Raw genomic sequence first — 16,116 nt, forward strand, 5'->3', positions numbered from 1 at the left:
GATGGACATGAGTCTGAGTAAACTCTGGGAGCTGGTGATGGACAGGGAGGCCTGGCATGCTGCGATTCAGGGAGTCGCAAAGAGTTGGACACGACTGAGCGACCAAACTGAACTGAACCCTACATCTTGAGTTGTTGAGAAACTTCAATTACAAAAGTGTTCTCCCCCAAAAGTTTCAGTTGCACCAAGTATTCTACTCTTCTACCACACATCTCTACATACTAAAGTTATCTGCACATTTAAAAATATACTTACAATTCTTTTTCAAGAAAAAACCTCCACTAACTTGGCAGGTAATAAGAAAAAGAACATTCTCTTCTAGTTTACTGATTGAAGAGGGCTTGATTTACATAAAAGCACTATACATCATTCTAACTATTTCTTACATTTAGTTATTTCATATTAATGCTAAAGCAGTAGCAATTAAAATCTGAATTGCATAATAAACATAAAAAGGAAAGAAGAAAAAAGGAAAAGAACAGAAAAGAAGGCAAAGAAATAGAAAAGCTGAGCACATTTTAAAAATCTAAGAAAACAATTTCTACAACTAGCAATGCTTTTCTGACTTGTTCATATGCTGACACTTCCTGGGAAGGTAATTATATAACTGATGATCAAAACAATATGCCAAGTAGCACAGACTCGGATATTGTAAAACTAGGAAAAGACAACATCCTCAGCTAAAATTTATCTAGTCTAACCTCTCAAAAAGAAAAGTCAATCCAACTCTATACATTTCATTTGAAACATTATCATCATCCCCTTAGAAAATATTTACAATAATAGGCGTACTCTTGAATTAGAAATAGTAAACTCAAGATGAAGATAAAATTACTACAGATCAAAAAAAGTAAATTCATAAGGATAAAATGTTTGTGTTTGCTATATTTTAAAAGACAACAAAAGAAGTTCTCTTTAATTGAAAAGGCTCTCTTTAAAAGAAAAAAGAATCTGGAAATTTACTTTTAAGAGTTAAAAGATAAAATGAGCAGTAGTGTTTTTACTAAGCTTCCTGTCCTGTAAGAATAACTTTACTCTTAGATTTTACCCTGGTATTTGTTAAATGGTTCTGCTAACTTGACTCTACTAATGTGAACAGATAATATGCTCAAAAAGTTAAATGAAAAAGAAAACCTTCTTCATCTTTGGGAGAAGTGCACACTAGGTCACGGCAAACATCCTTTTCCATTTCAACTTCAACTTCAAAGAAGGTATCTACAAGATCTTCTGCTGTACCTGGACAGAAAAGGAACAGTAAGATTAGAGAATAATAAAAACAGATTTTAAAATCCTAATTATCAAAGGGAAAAATAAAATAAAATCCTAATTATCAAAGGGGATAAAGATATTATTACCTTTCACTTGATCATCTTTCTCTGTTATCTTTTGTTGGGCCTTTCTGAATACTCGTAGGTGTGTGCCAAAATCATCTACAAGGCGTGTAGTAAAATAAGGCTGCCAGTCTATTTCTTTAGACCTTATGACAAACACATTACATAAAAGGATGACTTTTTTAAATAAAAAAATAAATTTATTCAATGACTATTGAAAAACAACATGATCATCACAGACTGAATTTATTTATACTGAGATTTTGTCCGTTTAATTAGTATTACATCTTAGCATTCATTTACAAAAGACCCATAGTTTATCAAATTTATTTAAACTCTTGAACAGTATTCTTTGAAGTATTTTATGTGTTGAAGCTTAAAAGTACTAAGTGCTTAAAATTAAAAAAAAAGGAAAGACAACAGGCAATTTCTCATCCCAGACATAACAACACACTAAGAACTGAGAATGCTTTTCCTTGTTTTTAAAAGAGCACTTGGGATTTTTCATTCTTTCTGAACCCTTTCTGAATTCTCCACATTATTCCATTTAGTTACACAGTCCAAGTTTTGAACCAAATACCTTTGGTGTGAGCCTGATTGGTTTCTGTTTGCATATATAAAACTTAAAAACTCAACTATTCAAAATAACTATAGTCACTTGGAAATGGTTTAAAGAATAATGTATAAAATACCACACTTACCCCTGAAAAAGGTGGTAACTACTTTTATTAAGCTACCTAGTACTATTATAAGAGAAGACTTCAACAAACACCGCTAATCTAGCACACCAGTGAAACATAACAAATACAATAGATAAATACAAAACAGATTACACATCTCTTTTGATTAAGTGATATTTTTAAACAAGCATTTTTTTCAATGCTATTTTCTTTATATTAACACTACAATTAATTCATCCCTTTAGGAACATACCAAATAGAAGGCAAAGAGTCTATTCATAAAGATGCTGAGCAATAAAGGAGGAAAAAAAAAAGTATACATGGTGGAGAGGTCTGACAGAATGTGGTCCACTGGAGAAGGGAATGGCAAACCACTTCAGTATTCTTGCCTTGAGAACCCCATGAACAGTATGAAAAGGCAAAATGGTAGGATACTGAAAGAGGAACTTCCCAGGTCAGTAGGTGTCCAATATGCTTCTGGAGTTCAGTGGAGAAATAACTCCAGAAAGAATGAAGGGATGGAGCCAAAGCAAAAATAATACCCAGCTGTGGATGTGACTGGTGATAGAAACAAAGTCCGATGCTGTAAAGAGCAATAATGCATAGGAACCTGGAATGTCAGGTCCATGAATCAAGGCAAATTGGAAGTGGTCAAACAAGAGATGGCAAGAGTGAACGTCGACATTCTAGGAATCAGGAAACTAAAATGGACTGGAATGGGTGAATTTAACTCAGATGACCATTATATCTACTACTGCAGGCAGGAAAGCCTTAGAAGAAATGGAGTAGCCATCATGGTCAACAAAAGAGTCCAAAATGCAGTACCTGGATGCAATCTCAAAAATGACAGAATGATCTCTGTTCGTTTCCAAGGTACACCATTCAATATCACCATAATCCACGTCTATGCCTCAACCAGTAATGCTGAAGAAGCTGAAGTTGAACGGTTCTATGAAGACATACAAGACCTTATAGAACTAACACCCAAAAAAGATGTCCTTTTCATTATAGGGGACTGGAATGCAAAAGTAGGAAGTCAAGAAACACCTGGAGTAACAGGCAAATTGGGCCTTGGAATGCGGAATGAAGCAGGGCAAAGACTAATAGAGTTTTGCCAAGAACATGCACTGTCATAGCAAACACCCTCTTCCAACAACACAAGAGAAGACTCTACACATGAACATCACCAGATGGTCAACACCAAAATCAGATTGATTATATTCTTTGAGCCAAAGATGGAGAAGCTCTATACAGTCAACAAAAATAAGACCGGGAGCTGACTGTGGCTCAGATCATGAACTCCTTATTGCCAAATTCCGACTTAAATTGAAGAAAGTAGGGAAAACCGCTAGACCATTCAGGTATGACTGAAATCAAATCCCTTATGATTATACAGTGGAAGCGAGAAATAGATTTAAGGGCCTAGATCTGATAGATAGAGTGCCTGATGAACTATGGACGGAGATTTATGACATTGTACAGGAGACAGGGATCAAGACCATCCCCATGGAAAAGAAATGCAAAACAGCAAAATGGCTGTCTGGGGAGGCCTTAATAATAGCTGTGAAAAGAAGAGAGGCAAAAAGCAAAGGAGAAAAGGAAAGATATAAGCATCTGAATGCAGAGTTCCAAAGAATAGCAAGAAGAGATAAGAAAGCCTTCCTCAGCGATCAATGCAAAGAAATAGAGGAAAACAACAGAATGGGAAAGGCTAGAGATCTCTTCAAGAAAATGAGAGACACCAAGGGAACATTTCATGCAAAGATGGGGTCGATCAAGGACAGAAATGGTATGGACCTAACAGAAGCATAAGACATTAAGAAGAGGTGGCAAGAATACACAGAAGAACTGTACAAAAAAGATCTTCACAACCCAGATAATCACGATGGTGTGATCACTCATCTAGAGCCAGACATCCTGGAATGTGAAGTCAAGTGGGCCTTGGAAAGCATCACTACGAACAAAGCTAGTGGAGGTGATGGAATTCCGCTTGAGCTGTTTCAAATCCTAAAAGATGATGCTGTGAAAGTGCTGCACTCAATATGCCAGCAAGTTTGGAAAACTCAGCAGTGGCCACAGGAGTGGAAAAGGTCAGTTTTCATTCCAATCCCAAAGAAAGGCAATGCCAAAGAATGCTCAAACTACCGCACAATTGCACGCATCTCACATGCTAGTAAAGTAATGCTCAAAATTTTCCAAGCCAGGCTTCAACAACTTGTGGACTGTGAACTTCCTGATGTTCAAGCTGGTTTTAGAAAAGGCAGAGGAATCAGAGATCAAATTGCCAACATCCACTGGATCATGGTAAAAGCAAGAGAGTTCCAGAAAAACATCTATTTCTGCTTGATTGACTATGCCAAAGCCTTTGACTGTGTGGATCACAGTAAACTGTGGAAAATTCTGAGAGAGATGGGAATACCAGACTACCTGACCTGCCTCTTGAGAAATCTGTATGCAGGTCAAGAAGCAACAGTTAGAACTGGACATGGAACAACAGACTGGTTCCAAATAGGAAAAGGAGTACGTCAAGGCTGTATACTGTCACCCTGCTTATTTAACTTATATGCAGAGTACATCATGAGAAACCCTGGACTGGAAGAAACACAAGCTGGAATCAAGATTGCTGGGAGAAATATCAACAACCTCAGATATGCAGATGACACCACCCTTATGGCAGAAACGGAAGAACTAAAAAGCCTCTTGATGAAAGTGAAAGAGGAGAGTGAAAAAGTGGGCTTAAAGCTCAACATTCAGAAAACAAAGATCATGGCAGCTGGTCCCATCACTTCATGGGAAATAGATGGGGAAACAGTAGAAACAGTGTCAGACTTTATTTTTTTGCGCTCCAAAATCACTGCACATGGTGACTGCAGCCATGAAATTAAAAGACGCTTACTCCTTGGAAGAAAAGTTATGACCAACCTAGATAGCATATTCAAAAGCAGAGACATTACTCTGCCGACTAAGGTCCATCTAGTCAAGGCTATGGTTTTTCCTGTGGCCACGTATGGATGTGAGAGTTGGACTGTGAAGAAGGCTGAGCGCCAAAGAATTGATGCCTTTGAACTGTGGTGTTGGAGAAGATTCTTAAGGGTCCCTTGGACTGCAAGGAGATCCAACTAGTCCATTCTGAAGGAAATCAGCCCTGGGATTTCTTCGGAAGGAATGATGCTAAAGCTGAAACTCCAGTACTTTGGCCACCTCATGCGAAGAGCTGACTCATTGGAAATGACTCTGATGCTGGGAGGGATTGGGGGCAGGAAGAGAAGGGGACGACAGAGGATGAGATGGCTGGATGGCATCACCGACTCGATGGACACGAGTTTGAGTGAACTCCGGGAGTTGGTGATGGACAGGGAGGCCTGGTGTGCTGCGATTCATGGGGTCGCAAAGAGTCGGACACTACTGAGCAACTGAACTGAACTGAAGTTAATTTGATTACTATTTTTGGAGAAAAATCTTATCAATGTGGTAACAGCACTGAGGAATATCACAGACGGCTGCTTTCAAATAAAAACAAATTATTAACATTAATATACTTTTTAATGTGCAATTATAATCTATTATACACATGGAAAGTAAATTGTAATACATGAAATAGAAGTCAACTTAATAAAAATAAAGGTAACCTGAGCTCTCAGATTTGCAGAAGGGGTATCATTAGACTATATGAGCCATGTATATAAGAATACACTAAATAGCAATATTCATTCTCAACATAAAACATAAATACTTAAGACTTAGAAGTCTCTAGAATCTTTGTTTCTTATTTTAAAGAGAAAAGCACTATCTGTGTAAGCATCTTTTAAAAAATCCTTACATGAATATTTGTACAAAATCATCCAATCTTGAAAATTTGTATAAGAACAAAATTTACTTGGTATAGACCATAAATTCATTTAATCCATAAAAGGTTCATTTTCACAAATTTAGAAGCAGAATCTTTCAAATTGTATGTGTTCTGTTTCAGGTATAGTGCTGTTATAGAATTTACTGAATTTCAAAGAAAATAAATTCATTAATTTTAGAAGGCATTCTAAAACCTATCTCAATACATCTTAGAAGATGTAAATGAAACATTTGAAGAAGATATAAAAGGATGTAAAAGTAATATTTAACATGACTGGAAGTTAATAATGTAAATATAAAAAATTATTTTAATTATTAAATGCAGATTTCTACTTTCAATATACAAATACACTGAGGTGAGGAAAACAGGAAGCAGAATAGTATTCCCTGTCCAAGGTAATTATTTTCCCTCTGCTTGACTCATTTTCACTGAATACATCCAAATTTAACGTAAATCTCAATTCAAAGGAATTATTCTAGGTAAGGAAGATAAGAAGAACGGTAATACAGGACTGTCCACTTATAAATTAGGAAAATATCTACTAATGATTTCTAGTAGTATTTATCTTAGAATTTGAAAACATTTTGTTGACAGTGAAGTACTTCCTAAAATTATGGTATATGACTAATATATAGCAAGTACAATATAAACATAAATTTAAAAATCATTCAATTTATTTAATAGCCACATTTCCTTCTATTGATCTACAAATAGCTTTCTATTTGAGTTCTTGATACTATTATTTTTAAATCATGACTTCAGTCAAGGCTCTTTTTCATTTTGTTTAAAATATTTCCCCACATGTCTTCTAGTAAAAACATCTAGATTATTATACAATGAATCCTATTATCTACACTTTCATTTTATTACTACTTAGAAGCTTTCATTTCTTGAATTTAAAAATGAGAGCATACTTCCTATATGACCAAGAGAATAAGGAATATATTCAACCCTACCCCCCAAAAATAAAATTTACAGTAGGTTCCGGTAGCTTATATATCTTGATGGAATGATTGCATGAATTATAATGGTTAACTAGGAATGCAAATAAGAAATGAAGTCTCAAAGAACAAAAGCAACAGTCGAACTATTAAGTGTACCTCTCTGAATATATATTAGGCATGCCTTATCTTCACCTCCAATACCAGCATCTTATTCCTGGCCTTTTAATTGGTCTCCCATGTCCTTTCTTGTCTCTCCCTTCATTCTATTTTCCACAGAGCAGCCAGAGGGATCTTTTTAAAAATACAAATATGATAATACAAAACAAGAGCTTTAAAAATACTTTAATGACTCCCTGATCATGCATATCTGGGTCCCTGCTTACTTCCTCATTGTCTGTTTCGCTCTCTTCCTTCCTCTTTGGTTCTGTTCTTATCTCAGTGCCTCTGGACAGACTATTTCCTCTGCCAAGTTTGCTCACCCTGTCTACTCCCTACAAATTTACTTTCTCTCCTCCACATTCCCCTGACAATTCCCACGTATACTTTCGAGTTTATCTAAAATGCTGGTTCCACACACAGCACCCTGCACTGACCCCCACCCTGTGCTGTACTCCTTCACACCAGGTCTAGAGATCTCTGCTTACAGTGCTTAGTTCTACAGCACTTAGAATCTGCAGTTAAATAATTCAATTGCTGAGGTAAGTCAGGGATTTCATCTGTTTTATTCCACTGTGTTTTTTTTATTCACAGTGTTGTTCCCAATGGCTAAATAATATGTTAAACACTGGAGGCACTCAATACATACTGATTTATTGATTTCTCTTTCAGGGTCAGAGCACTGTTAACAGGTGCCTGGAGAAAGGCCACATGAACCACCTAGAATAGCTTCTTCCTTACTCCTTAAAGTTCTGAAATAGGACACACATTGATTGAGAAGCTCTTTTTCCCTCTCTAAAACCTAAAGCTACTTAATGCTAAAGCCTAAAAAAGGCAATGAATGTCCCAAATATGGGGCTGAGACTGAGATTACAAAATTGCTTCACTGGTTCCATCTATTCTAAGCAGTATACAGCATAGCTTCAGGAATACAAAGCACACATCAAAATCAATTAAAGACTTCTATAAAGAGGCCTGGACTGGCATACATGCCCTGGATTCAAGTAAAAGACACACCATTTCAGTAGTTGTGAAATTCAGCAAGTCATATCACATCCCACGGTTTTTCTCTAGGGACACTTACAGCTTTAAGAATCTATGATTACCCAAATACAACATACACATATGCAGGCACACAGGAACACAGTACATGGAAAAGTGATAATGGGTAAATAAAATATCTGATCAAAAGAGGGAATCATGAATGTATGTCATTTTAACTTCAATCATATAAATCACTTGATGTAAGACAGGACCTTTTGATTAACATTTTGCTAAGTGTTATTAATGTAGCCTTTGTCTTGAATAAATCATTCTCACACTGAAGAAGTTATGGTTTCCAGTTTCTTTTAAATGACATAACAACTAAGGACATTTGTTAACAAATCTGAACGCAGAGTAAGAGTCTTTCAAGGCTTTTCACCAGTATTTTGTAGTTGTCTTTTGCACACCTAATTCAACTGCAATCTATTTAGCAACTTGCTCTGAGTAAATTCCAAAGCAAGTGACCTCATTTTCACAGGAATGCCCCGTCATATTCATATTTCTTCAAAATAGGTAGGAGTAAATTAAATTATATGATTATAATAAAAAGTATAACCAGGGTACAACTTCCTTTTTTAACAGAGTCAATTGTCTTGCTCATCCATGTTCAGCTCACACCACAGACCTATTATATGAAACTTTCTTTGCCCAAGAATCTATTAATACAAGTGACTTTTGATAAGTTTAAATCTCAGAAAGTGGGAACAGAAATGGGCAGAAGTACAAGAAAGTAGTCTATCAGCCTAGCTTTAATGCTACGGGCATGAGTCAGTATGTCGTACAAAGTGAATGGACTGGCTAGCTAAAGAGAACTTCTACTACAGTAGTACAGAACTCGTACCATTCCAAAAAGAGTTTGCAATTTTTTTACAATACTCACACACACAGAAATAAGCAGAAGTTAAGTGCTATGTCATGAGTGAATTAAGTGCAGAAGTGCTATGCCATGAATTTAAAAGATGAATTTAAAAAATCTTGATGCATGAGTACCTGATTGATGCATGAGTACCATTTAGCAGGGAAAGTAAGGATATGGGAAGTTGCTCATGTAGTCATCATGTAGACCTGCCTAACTAAAGAAGTGGGTGACTGCTGGGCAGCAGAGGCAGCCTTCACACACTTGGCAGAACACTGTCCTAGAAAAGGTCCTTCACGTCAAAATGAAAACAGTCAGCTGATCGTCCCACAGAAACAATCCTATGATAAATGTTTCATTCCTGATGCTATATTATTTTTTCACAGGAATGATTACTAAGATATTATTTTAAAACATTAAGAATGACACAGTATATTGCATAGTATATACACTGTATAGTATTCATGTTTGTATATGTGTGAATATATATCAAAACTCATACACACTTATCACATATAAAGGCTTTAAAATATATATATTAATCAATAAGGGCAATATAATAACCAACTGCATAAAATACAATAATATGTATTAATCTCCTACATGAGGTCTTTTACCTTCTAAAGAAATATCAGACTTTTTTTTAAAAAATCACTAGCAAAATTCCTAGTTTTACTGGGTAGATTTTGACAAGCATCTTTGAAGACATTTTGAGAAGTTCTATTCCACTAGATTTTATGATCACCTGACTCACAGCCATCTTTTGCCAAAAGTGAGTGACCTATCTGTAAAAGAAAAAAATTCCTTCCTTGAGTCACTGAATCAGACAGTTAACCCCCTCAGAATTCACTATCATAAAGGATATATACTCCTTAAAATACATAAACTTTTACATGTTTCCATCCTTAAGAGTCCTTGAGGGAGTACTTTGTTAGCATCAAAAGCTTAAGCCTAAAATCGAATTTGAGCAATATTTTAAAAGCAAAGAATTGTAAACTTGCTTCTAAATCCATTTAAAGACTTTCCCTTCTTCCAGTCTCAATTTGCTCATAAATATTTCAAGTTACTATAACCACTTCCCTAGAGCATCTTTGCTTCCCTTTTAAAAACTACTTCAAGAATTGTTATAAGGACTGAGTATAAAATAATTAAACTGATTTTTTCACAACATTCCTAAATTTATATTAAACTTATGAACACTCTCCACCACAATCCTCAAAAATACATGGAGCATCACTCTTTCACAGGAGCTCAATTAGCAACCATGCGGACACAAGTTTCACTAGTTTATGGTTCCTGATTAGTCTGCGCCCTTCCCTCAGCTGCACCTCCTCCCCCTGCGGGCTGCAGCATGCGTGCATGCTAAGTCGCTTCAGTCAAGTCCGACTCTTTGCTATCCTATGGACTGTAGCGCGCCAGGCTCTTCTGCACATGGGATTCGCTTCCCTAGGGGATCTTTCCTAAACTAGGGACCGAATCCATGTCTCTGGCACCTCCTGCATTCGCAGGTGGGCTCTTTACCTCTAGCTCCACCTGGGAAGCCCCATGTGCTACAGGGGGAGAGCCAAATGAGCACATCTCTCTCCCAACCCCACATGCAGTGACTTTATGCTCACAGCTTAAAATCAACCACGGCGGGAACTTAAAGTAGCAGACTTACAAAACTACAAATTTATTGTTTTAGTATTCTACAGAGAAAAGCAGTAGTTTGGATAATCAAGCAAAAAACTGTTAAGTTTCATGGACACAAAACTGCTTAACTATAGGGAAAAGATTGGTCTAGTAAATATCTTAAATGTTTGGAGTCTTGCATCCTTTCTGACCATGCAGAAATGTAATAAAAGGTTTAAATATAGCTTATCATCATCCTACTTTAAGATATACTACCAGTAAAACAGCAGACTAGAGAAGTACATTAATCCCAAAGTAAATTAAATCTAAAAAAATAACTCTCCAAATGGTATTCAAATGTGGGGTGTGATAGAGAATGTGAGTGTTTTGAAGAGGCGATATGAGTGAAGGCAAACAGATCAAGATTAGTAATAACCAATCAGGGAATCTCAGTATTTCAGAACTGAAAGAGATCTGAAAGAATTACCACAAACCAAAAACGTAAATTACTTATTCCAGATTAGTTACTGAGATAAAAGTTTTGTTAAAACAAAAACAGGATTCCTGAGTTTCAATTCAGTTTATCTGCTACACCTTGAACTACACGAAATCTTCTGACTCATAAAAGTTATAAACAAATTGATAGAAATGGAGAGAAACCTGGGCCTGCAGTTTTATATAGCCATAGTATGGAAATGGTAGTCAGTGAACTACAGCTCCACATAAGAAATCCATCCAGTTCTACATCTTTGGCACCAATGCTTCAAAGAGGTCAACAATGCAGAAGTTCTAAAGACCTTCAATCTCCAAATATAAAGAAAAAATTAGAAGAACACACATACAGCACACTCACCTATTTTAGAGGTTGAGTATAAAAAACACAGAGCTGGAAGCCTTAAGCTACATGAAAAAAAAAAAAAAATAACAACAACCTGGGGCTAAGTGTGCATCGTAAGTATAATGTTACGCACTAAAAGTTAAATTCATGTTATTAAGTATTTTAATAAACATGGTTTTCAGTAAAATTTATCTGATAAATGAAACATTCGTAGACCCAACAGTGAAATACATTAAATTCTGTGGGAAAAAAATTACCAAGAAGTCATAAATGGAAACTCAGTTAACAATAATCTATTGAGTATTGACTACCCCATTATGTACAAAAACAACCATATTTAAGCACTAACTTCAAGATAACTTCCCAAGGAAGTAAGGATACAATGGCTGTCTGTACAAAACATGTCATATATAGCTGAAAAAAGGATTCTTTTATTTATGTGCTCATAATAATATAAAAAACAGGAAAAAAAATTTAGTTGAAAAAAGTCATCCTAGATATATTTTTTTTTAGTGCTGAGCACCAAATGTTCCTGTCTTGGGCTACAAGAATAATGCATGCCTATTTTGTAAAATGTCATTTCTTTCTTTAGATTTTTCTATATCAGACATAAATTAGCCATACATCCACAATCCAAAGATCACTGTTAATATTTTACTATTTTTTTCTCTTACTGTTTGCTATGCTCACATATTTACAGATTTTAACACACCTAAAACCATACAGTGTGCAACTTCTTTGTATGAGTTTTATTCCAATATTTTTCCTATTTCTTGAATAATACTTAATTACTAAGAAGTATACAAAGAGGTTGTACACTGTATGATTTTAGGTGTGTTAAAATCTGTAAATATGTGAGAATAGCAAACAGTAAGAGAAAAAAGACGCTTACTCCTTGGAAGAAAAGTTATGACCAACCTAGATAGCATATTCAAAAGCAGAGACATTACTTTGCCGACTAAGGTCCATCTAGTCAAGGCTATGGTTTTTCCTGTGGTCATGTATGGATATGAGAGTTGGACTCTGAAGGAGGCTGAGCACCGAAGAATTAATGCTTTTGAACTGTGGTGTTGGAGAAGACTCTTGAGAGTCCCTTGGACTGCAAGATCCAACCAGTATATTCTGAAGGAGATGGGTCCTGGGTGTTCTCTGGAAGGAATGATGTTAAAGCTGAAACTCCAGTACTTGGCCACCTCATGCGAAGAGTTGACTCACTGGAAAAGACTCTGATGCTGGGAGGGATTGGGGGCAGGAGGAGAAGGGGACAACAGAGGATGAGATGGCTGGATGGCATCACTGACTCGATGGACGTGAGTCTGAGTGAACTCCGGGAGGTGGTGATGGACAGGGAGGCCTGGCGTGTTGCGATTCATGGGGTCGCAAAGAGTCGGACATGACTGAGCGACTGAACTGAACTGAACTGAATATTTTAATGGATGCAAGCTTTTTCTAAAGAGCCAAACAGCAATGTTTCAGGCTTTGCAGGCCACATCATCTCAGTCAGTTCTGCCACTATAGCACAAAAGCAGCCATGGACAAAATGCAAACAAATGAGCACAACTGTCCAATCAAACAATAAAACTGTATTTATAAAACCAGGAAGCAATACAGTACAGTCAACAATGGCCTAGTTTTAACACAGGGAAAAGCTCTGAATGACATTCTCTGTGCAAGATATACAAATAACTAATTAGCACAAGAAAAGACGCTTAATATCATTAGCCATCAGGGAAAGGTAAATCAAAACCATAATGAAATACCACTTTAGACCAAGGAGAGTGACTTTAATTAAAAGCCAGACAATAACCAGTACAGGCAAAGGGGCAGAGAAATTGGAACACTCATACATTGTTGGCAGGAATGGACAGCCACTTAAAAGTTTGCAGTTCCTCAAAAGATTAAACAGAGTTACCATACAACCCAGAAATTTCATTTCAAGGTACACATCTAAGAGAAATGAAAACATTAAGTCTACACAAACATGTACATGAATGCTCATAGTAGCATGCTTTATAAAAACCAAAAAATAGACACAACCCCAATGGTTACCAACTGATGAATGGATTAAAAAAACATGGTATGTCAATACAATGGAAAATTATTCAGCAACAAAAAGGAGTAAGTAATAATATATGCTACAACAAGGATGAAGATTGAAGGCAGGAGGAGAAGGGGACGACAGAGGATGAGATGGTTGATGGCATCACTGACTCAGTGGAGAAGAGTCTGAGTAAACTCCGGGAGTTGGTGATGGACGGGGAGGCCTGGTACGCTGTGGTCCATGGGGTCACAAAGAGTTGGACACGACTGAGCAATTGAACTGAACTGAACAACAAGGATGAACCTTGAAAACGTTACACTAAGTGAAAGAAGCTAGTCACAAAAGATCATATATTATTTCATCCATGTAAAATGTCGATAAAGACATAGAAAAAATATATAGTTGACTACCTAGAGGTAGAAGCCTTGTAGGGGATATGGGAAGAGACTGATTAGTGGATACCATGTTTCTTGATGGGACCATTAAAACATTCTTAAATTAACTGTGATAAAGGCTGCACAATTCTGAATACACCAAGAGCCAACAACTTAAAGTGGGTGAACAGTATGGTATAAAAATTATAAAAATATACAATTAACCACTAACCGCTACCTCTATACACCCATTCTTGAAGTCCAGTTTTGGCCTCAATCCACATCAGGTTTTGATCAGGTACTCTGGTCCATTCTATCTCTAGATCAAATCCTTTAAATACCACCCAAATAACCACTTTCTCTCCATTTCATGTGTTTTAATTTTGTTTCCTCTGCCCTTCCCCTCAAAAAACAATGAAGCTAAGAAGACAAGAGAATCTGTGTGCATATATTCCCAGGAATGTAAGAAATAACAAAAACAACAAGAAAGAAGTTAACATTCACTGAAAAAATACTACGTGCCAGATTCCTATGGTGTTTCACATGTTCTTTTCTCTCATATAATTATTACAACAACCCTATGAGAAAATTACCTCATTTTACTGATGCTGAGATTGAGGCACAGAAAGTTAAATAACTTGCTCAAAAAATCATTGATTGGTTGATAAACACTTTATGAAATATTACATGCATATCATCTCATTTGCCCCTCACAACTCAGAGTTTGTGACAAGTATCAGTCGCAGTATTTTACAGATATGTTAGGAAATTTTCTAAGTATACTATAACTTAATGGTACAGGTAGAATTACAATACAGATCTCCCAGGGCTTTCTCTCCAATGTCATGCTATCTTATTTGATGAGAATTAAAAATATACAGGTTATCACAGATTCAACCCCTGAAGTTCCAGCTTAATGCCCAGGTTCCACATAGAACTAAACAGTTCCCTGGGGAGGTTTCCTCCCCCAAACTGCTACTAGAAACAGGTACTAAGGTTAGGATGACGTGTTAGCATTACAATGTATTCTCTCATATCTGATGCCATTTAATCTTAACAACAACCTGATAAGCAGACACAGGTTATCACTAGATGCAAAGAATTTATGTTTCTTATCCATTCAAGGTCATGTTGTTTAATCACGAAGTCATGCCCGACTTCCTGTGACCCGTGGACTATAATAGCTCGCCAGGCTCCTCTGTCCTTGGAATTTCCCAAAAGAGTACTAGAATGGGTTGCCTTTCCTTCTCCAGAGGATCTTCCCAACCCAGGGATCAAACCACCATCTCCCACACTGGCAGGTGGATTCTTACCGCTGCACCACCAGTGCCATCAGCTCAGTTCGGTTCAGTCGATCAGTCATGTCCGACTCTTTGTGACCCCATGAATCGCAGCACGCCAGGCCTCCCTGTCCATCACCAACTCCCGGAGTTCACTCAGACTCACGTCCATCGAGTCAGTGATGCCATCCAGCCATCTCATCCTCTGTCGGCCCCTTCTCCTCCTGCCCCCAATCCCTCCCAGCATCAAAGTCTTTTCCAGTGAGTCAACTCTTCGCATGAGGTGGCCAAAGTACTGGAGCTTCAGCTTTAGCATCATTCCTTCCAAAGAAATCCCAGGACTGATCTCCTTCAGAATGGACTGGTTGGATCTCCTTGCTGTCCAAGGGACTCTCAAGAGTCTTCTCCAACACCACAGTTCAAAGGCATCAATTCTTCGGCGCTCAGCCTTCTTCACAGTCCAACTCTCACATCCATACATGACCACTGGAAAAACCATAGCCTTGCCTAGACGGACCTTAGTTGGCAAAGTCATGTCTCTGCTTTTGAATATGCTATCTAGGTTGGTCATAACTTTCCTTCCAAGGAGTAAGCGTCTTTTAATTTCATGTCTGCAGTCACCATGTGCAGTGATTTTGGAGCCCAAAAAAATAAAGTCTGACACTGTTTCCACTGTTTCCCCATCTATTTCCAGTGCCATAGAGCTTAACAAATAATAAAACTAAAGCTCAAAACCAAAACTTCAGACTCTACATATATCCTTTCCCTCCTGTTATAACAAAATTAGCATTTTGTTTGATGCCGATATTCTGTGATTGTTTCCTCAAGGTGCCAAATAAATATGAACACTAGAATCTGGTTGTTCTAAATCTTTCTGGGGTTCACAGGCCCTTTTTGAAAATAAAATCTATGGAACCACTCAGAAGAAAAAAAAAGGCACAGAAAATTTTGCTTAAATCTTCAAGGTTTCATGGGCCCCTGGTTGAAAACTACAAGATTGAAATTTGAAGGAGAGAAGAGATAACATACGCTTCACAGTGCACAGCAGACAAGAATAAGAATTCAAGAAATATTCAAGTAATGATTATAAGCACTTGATTTTCTAGATATT

The 16,116-nt window shown here is 36.9% G+C and overlaps 1 protein-coding gene across 1 annotated transcript in view; it reads right to left on the minus strand.

The window, feature by feature from the left end:
• Positions 1–16,116, minus strand: part of SNX13 (sorting nexin 13) — a 143,196-nt gene that overhangs the window by 66,943 nt on the left and 60,137 nt on the right. The window contains exons 6-7 of the mRNA XM_052638615.1: positions 1,356–1,477; positions 1,135–1,236 (exon numbers count right to left, since the gene is read on the minus strand). Coding sequence (XP_052494575.1) covers positions 1,135–1,236; positions 1,356–1,477 — 224 coding nt within the window. The remainder of the gene's footprint in view (positions 1–1,134; positions 1,237–1,355; positions 1,478–16,116) is intronic.

The sequence above is a fragment of the Budorcas taxicolor genome, chromosome 4 (genome assembly GCF_023091745.1).
Source record: "Budorcas taxicolor isolate Tak-1 chromosome 4, Takin1.1, whole genome shotgun sequence".
NCBI classification, from domain to species: domain Eukaryota; kingdom Metazoa; phylum Chordata; class Mammalia; order Artiodactyla; family Bovidae; genus Budorcas; species Budorcas taxicolor.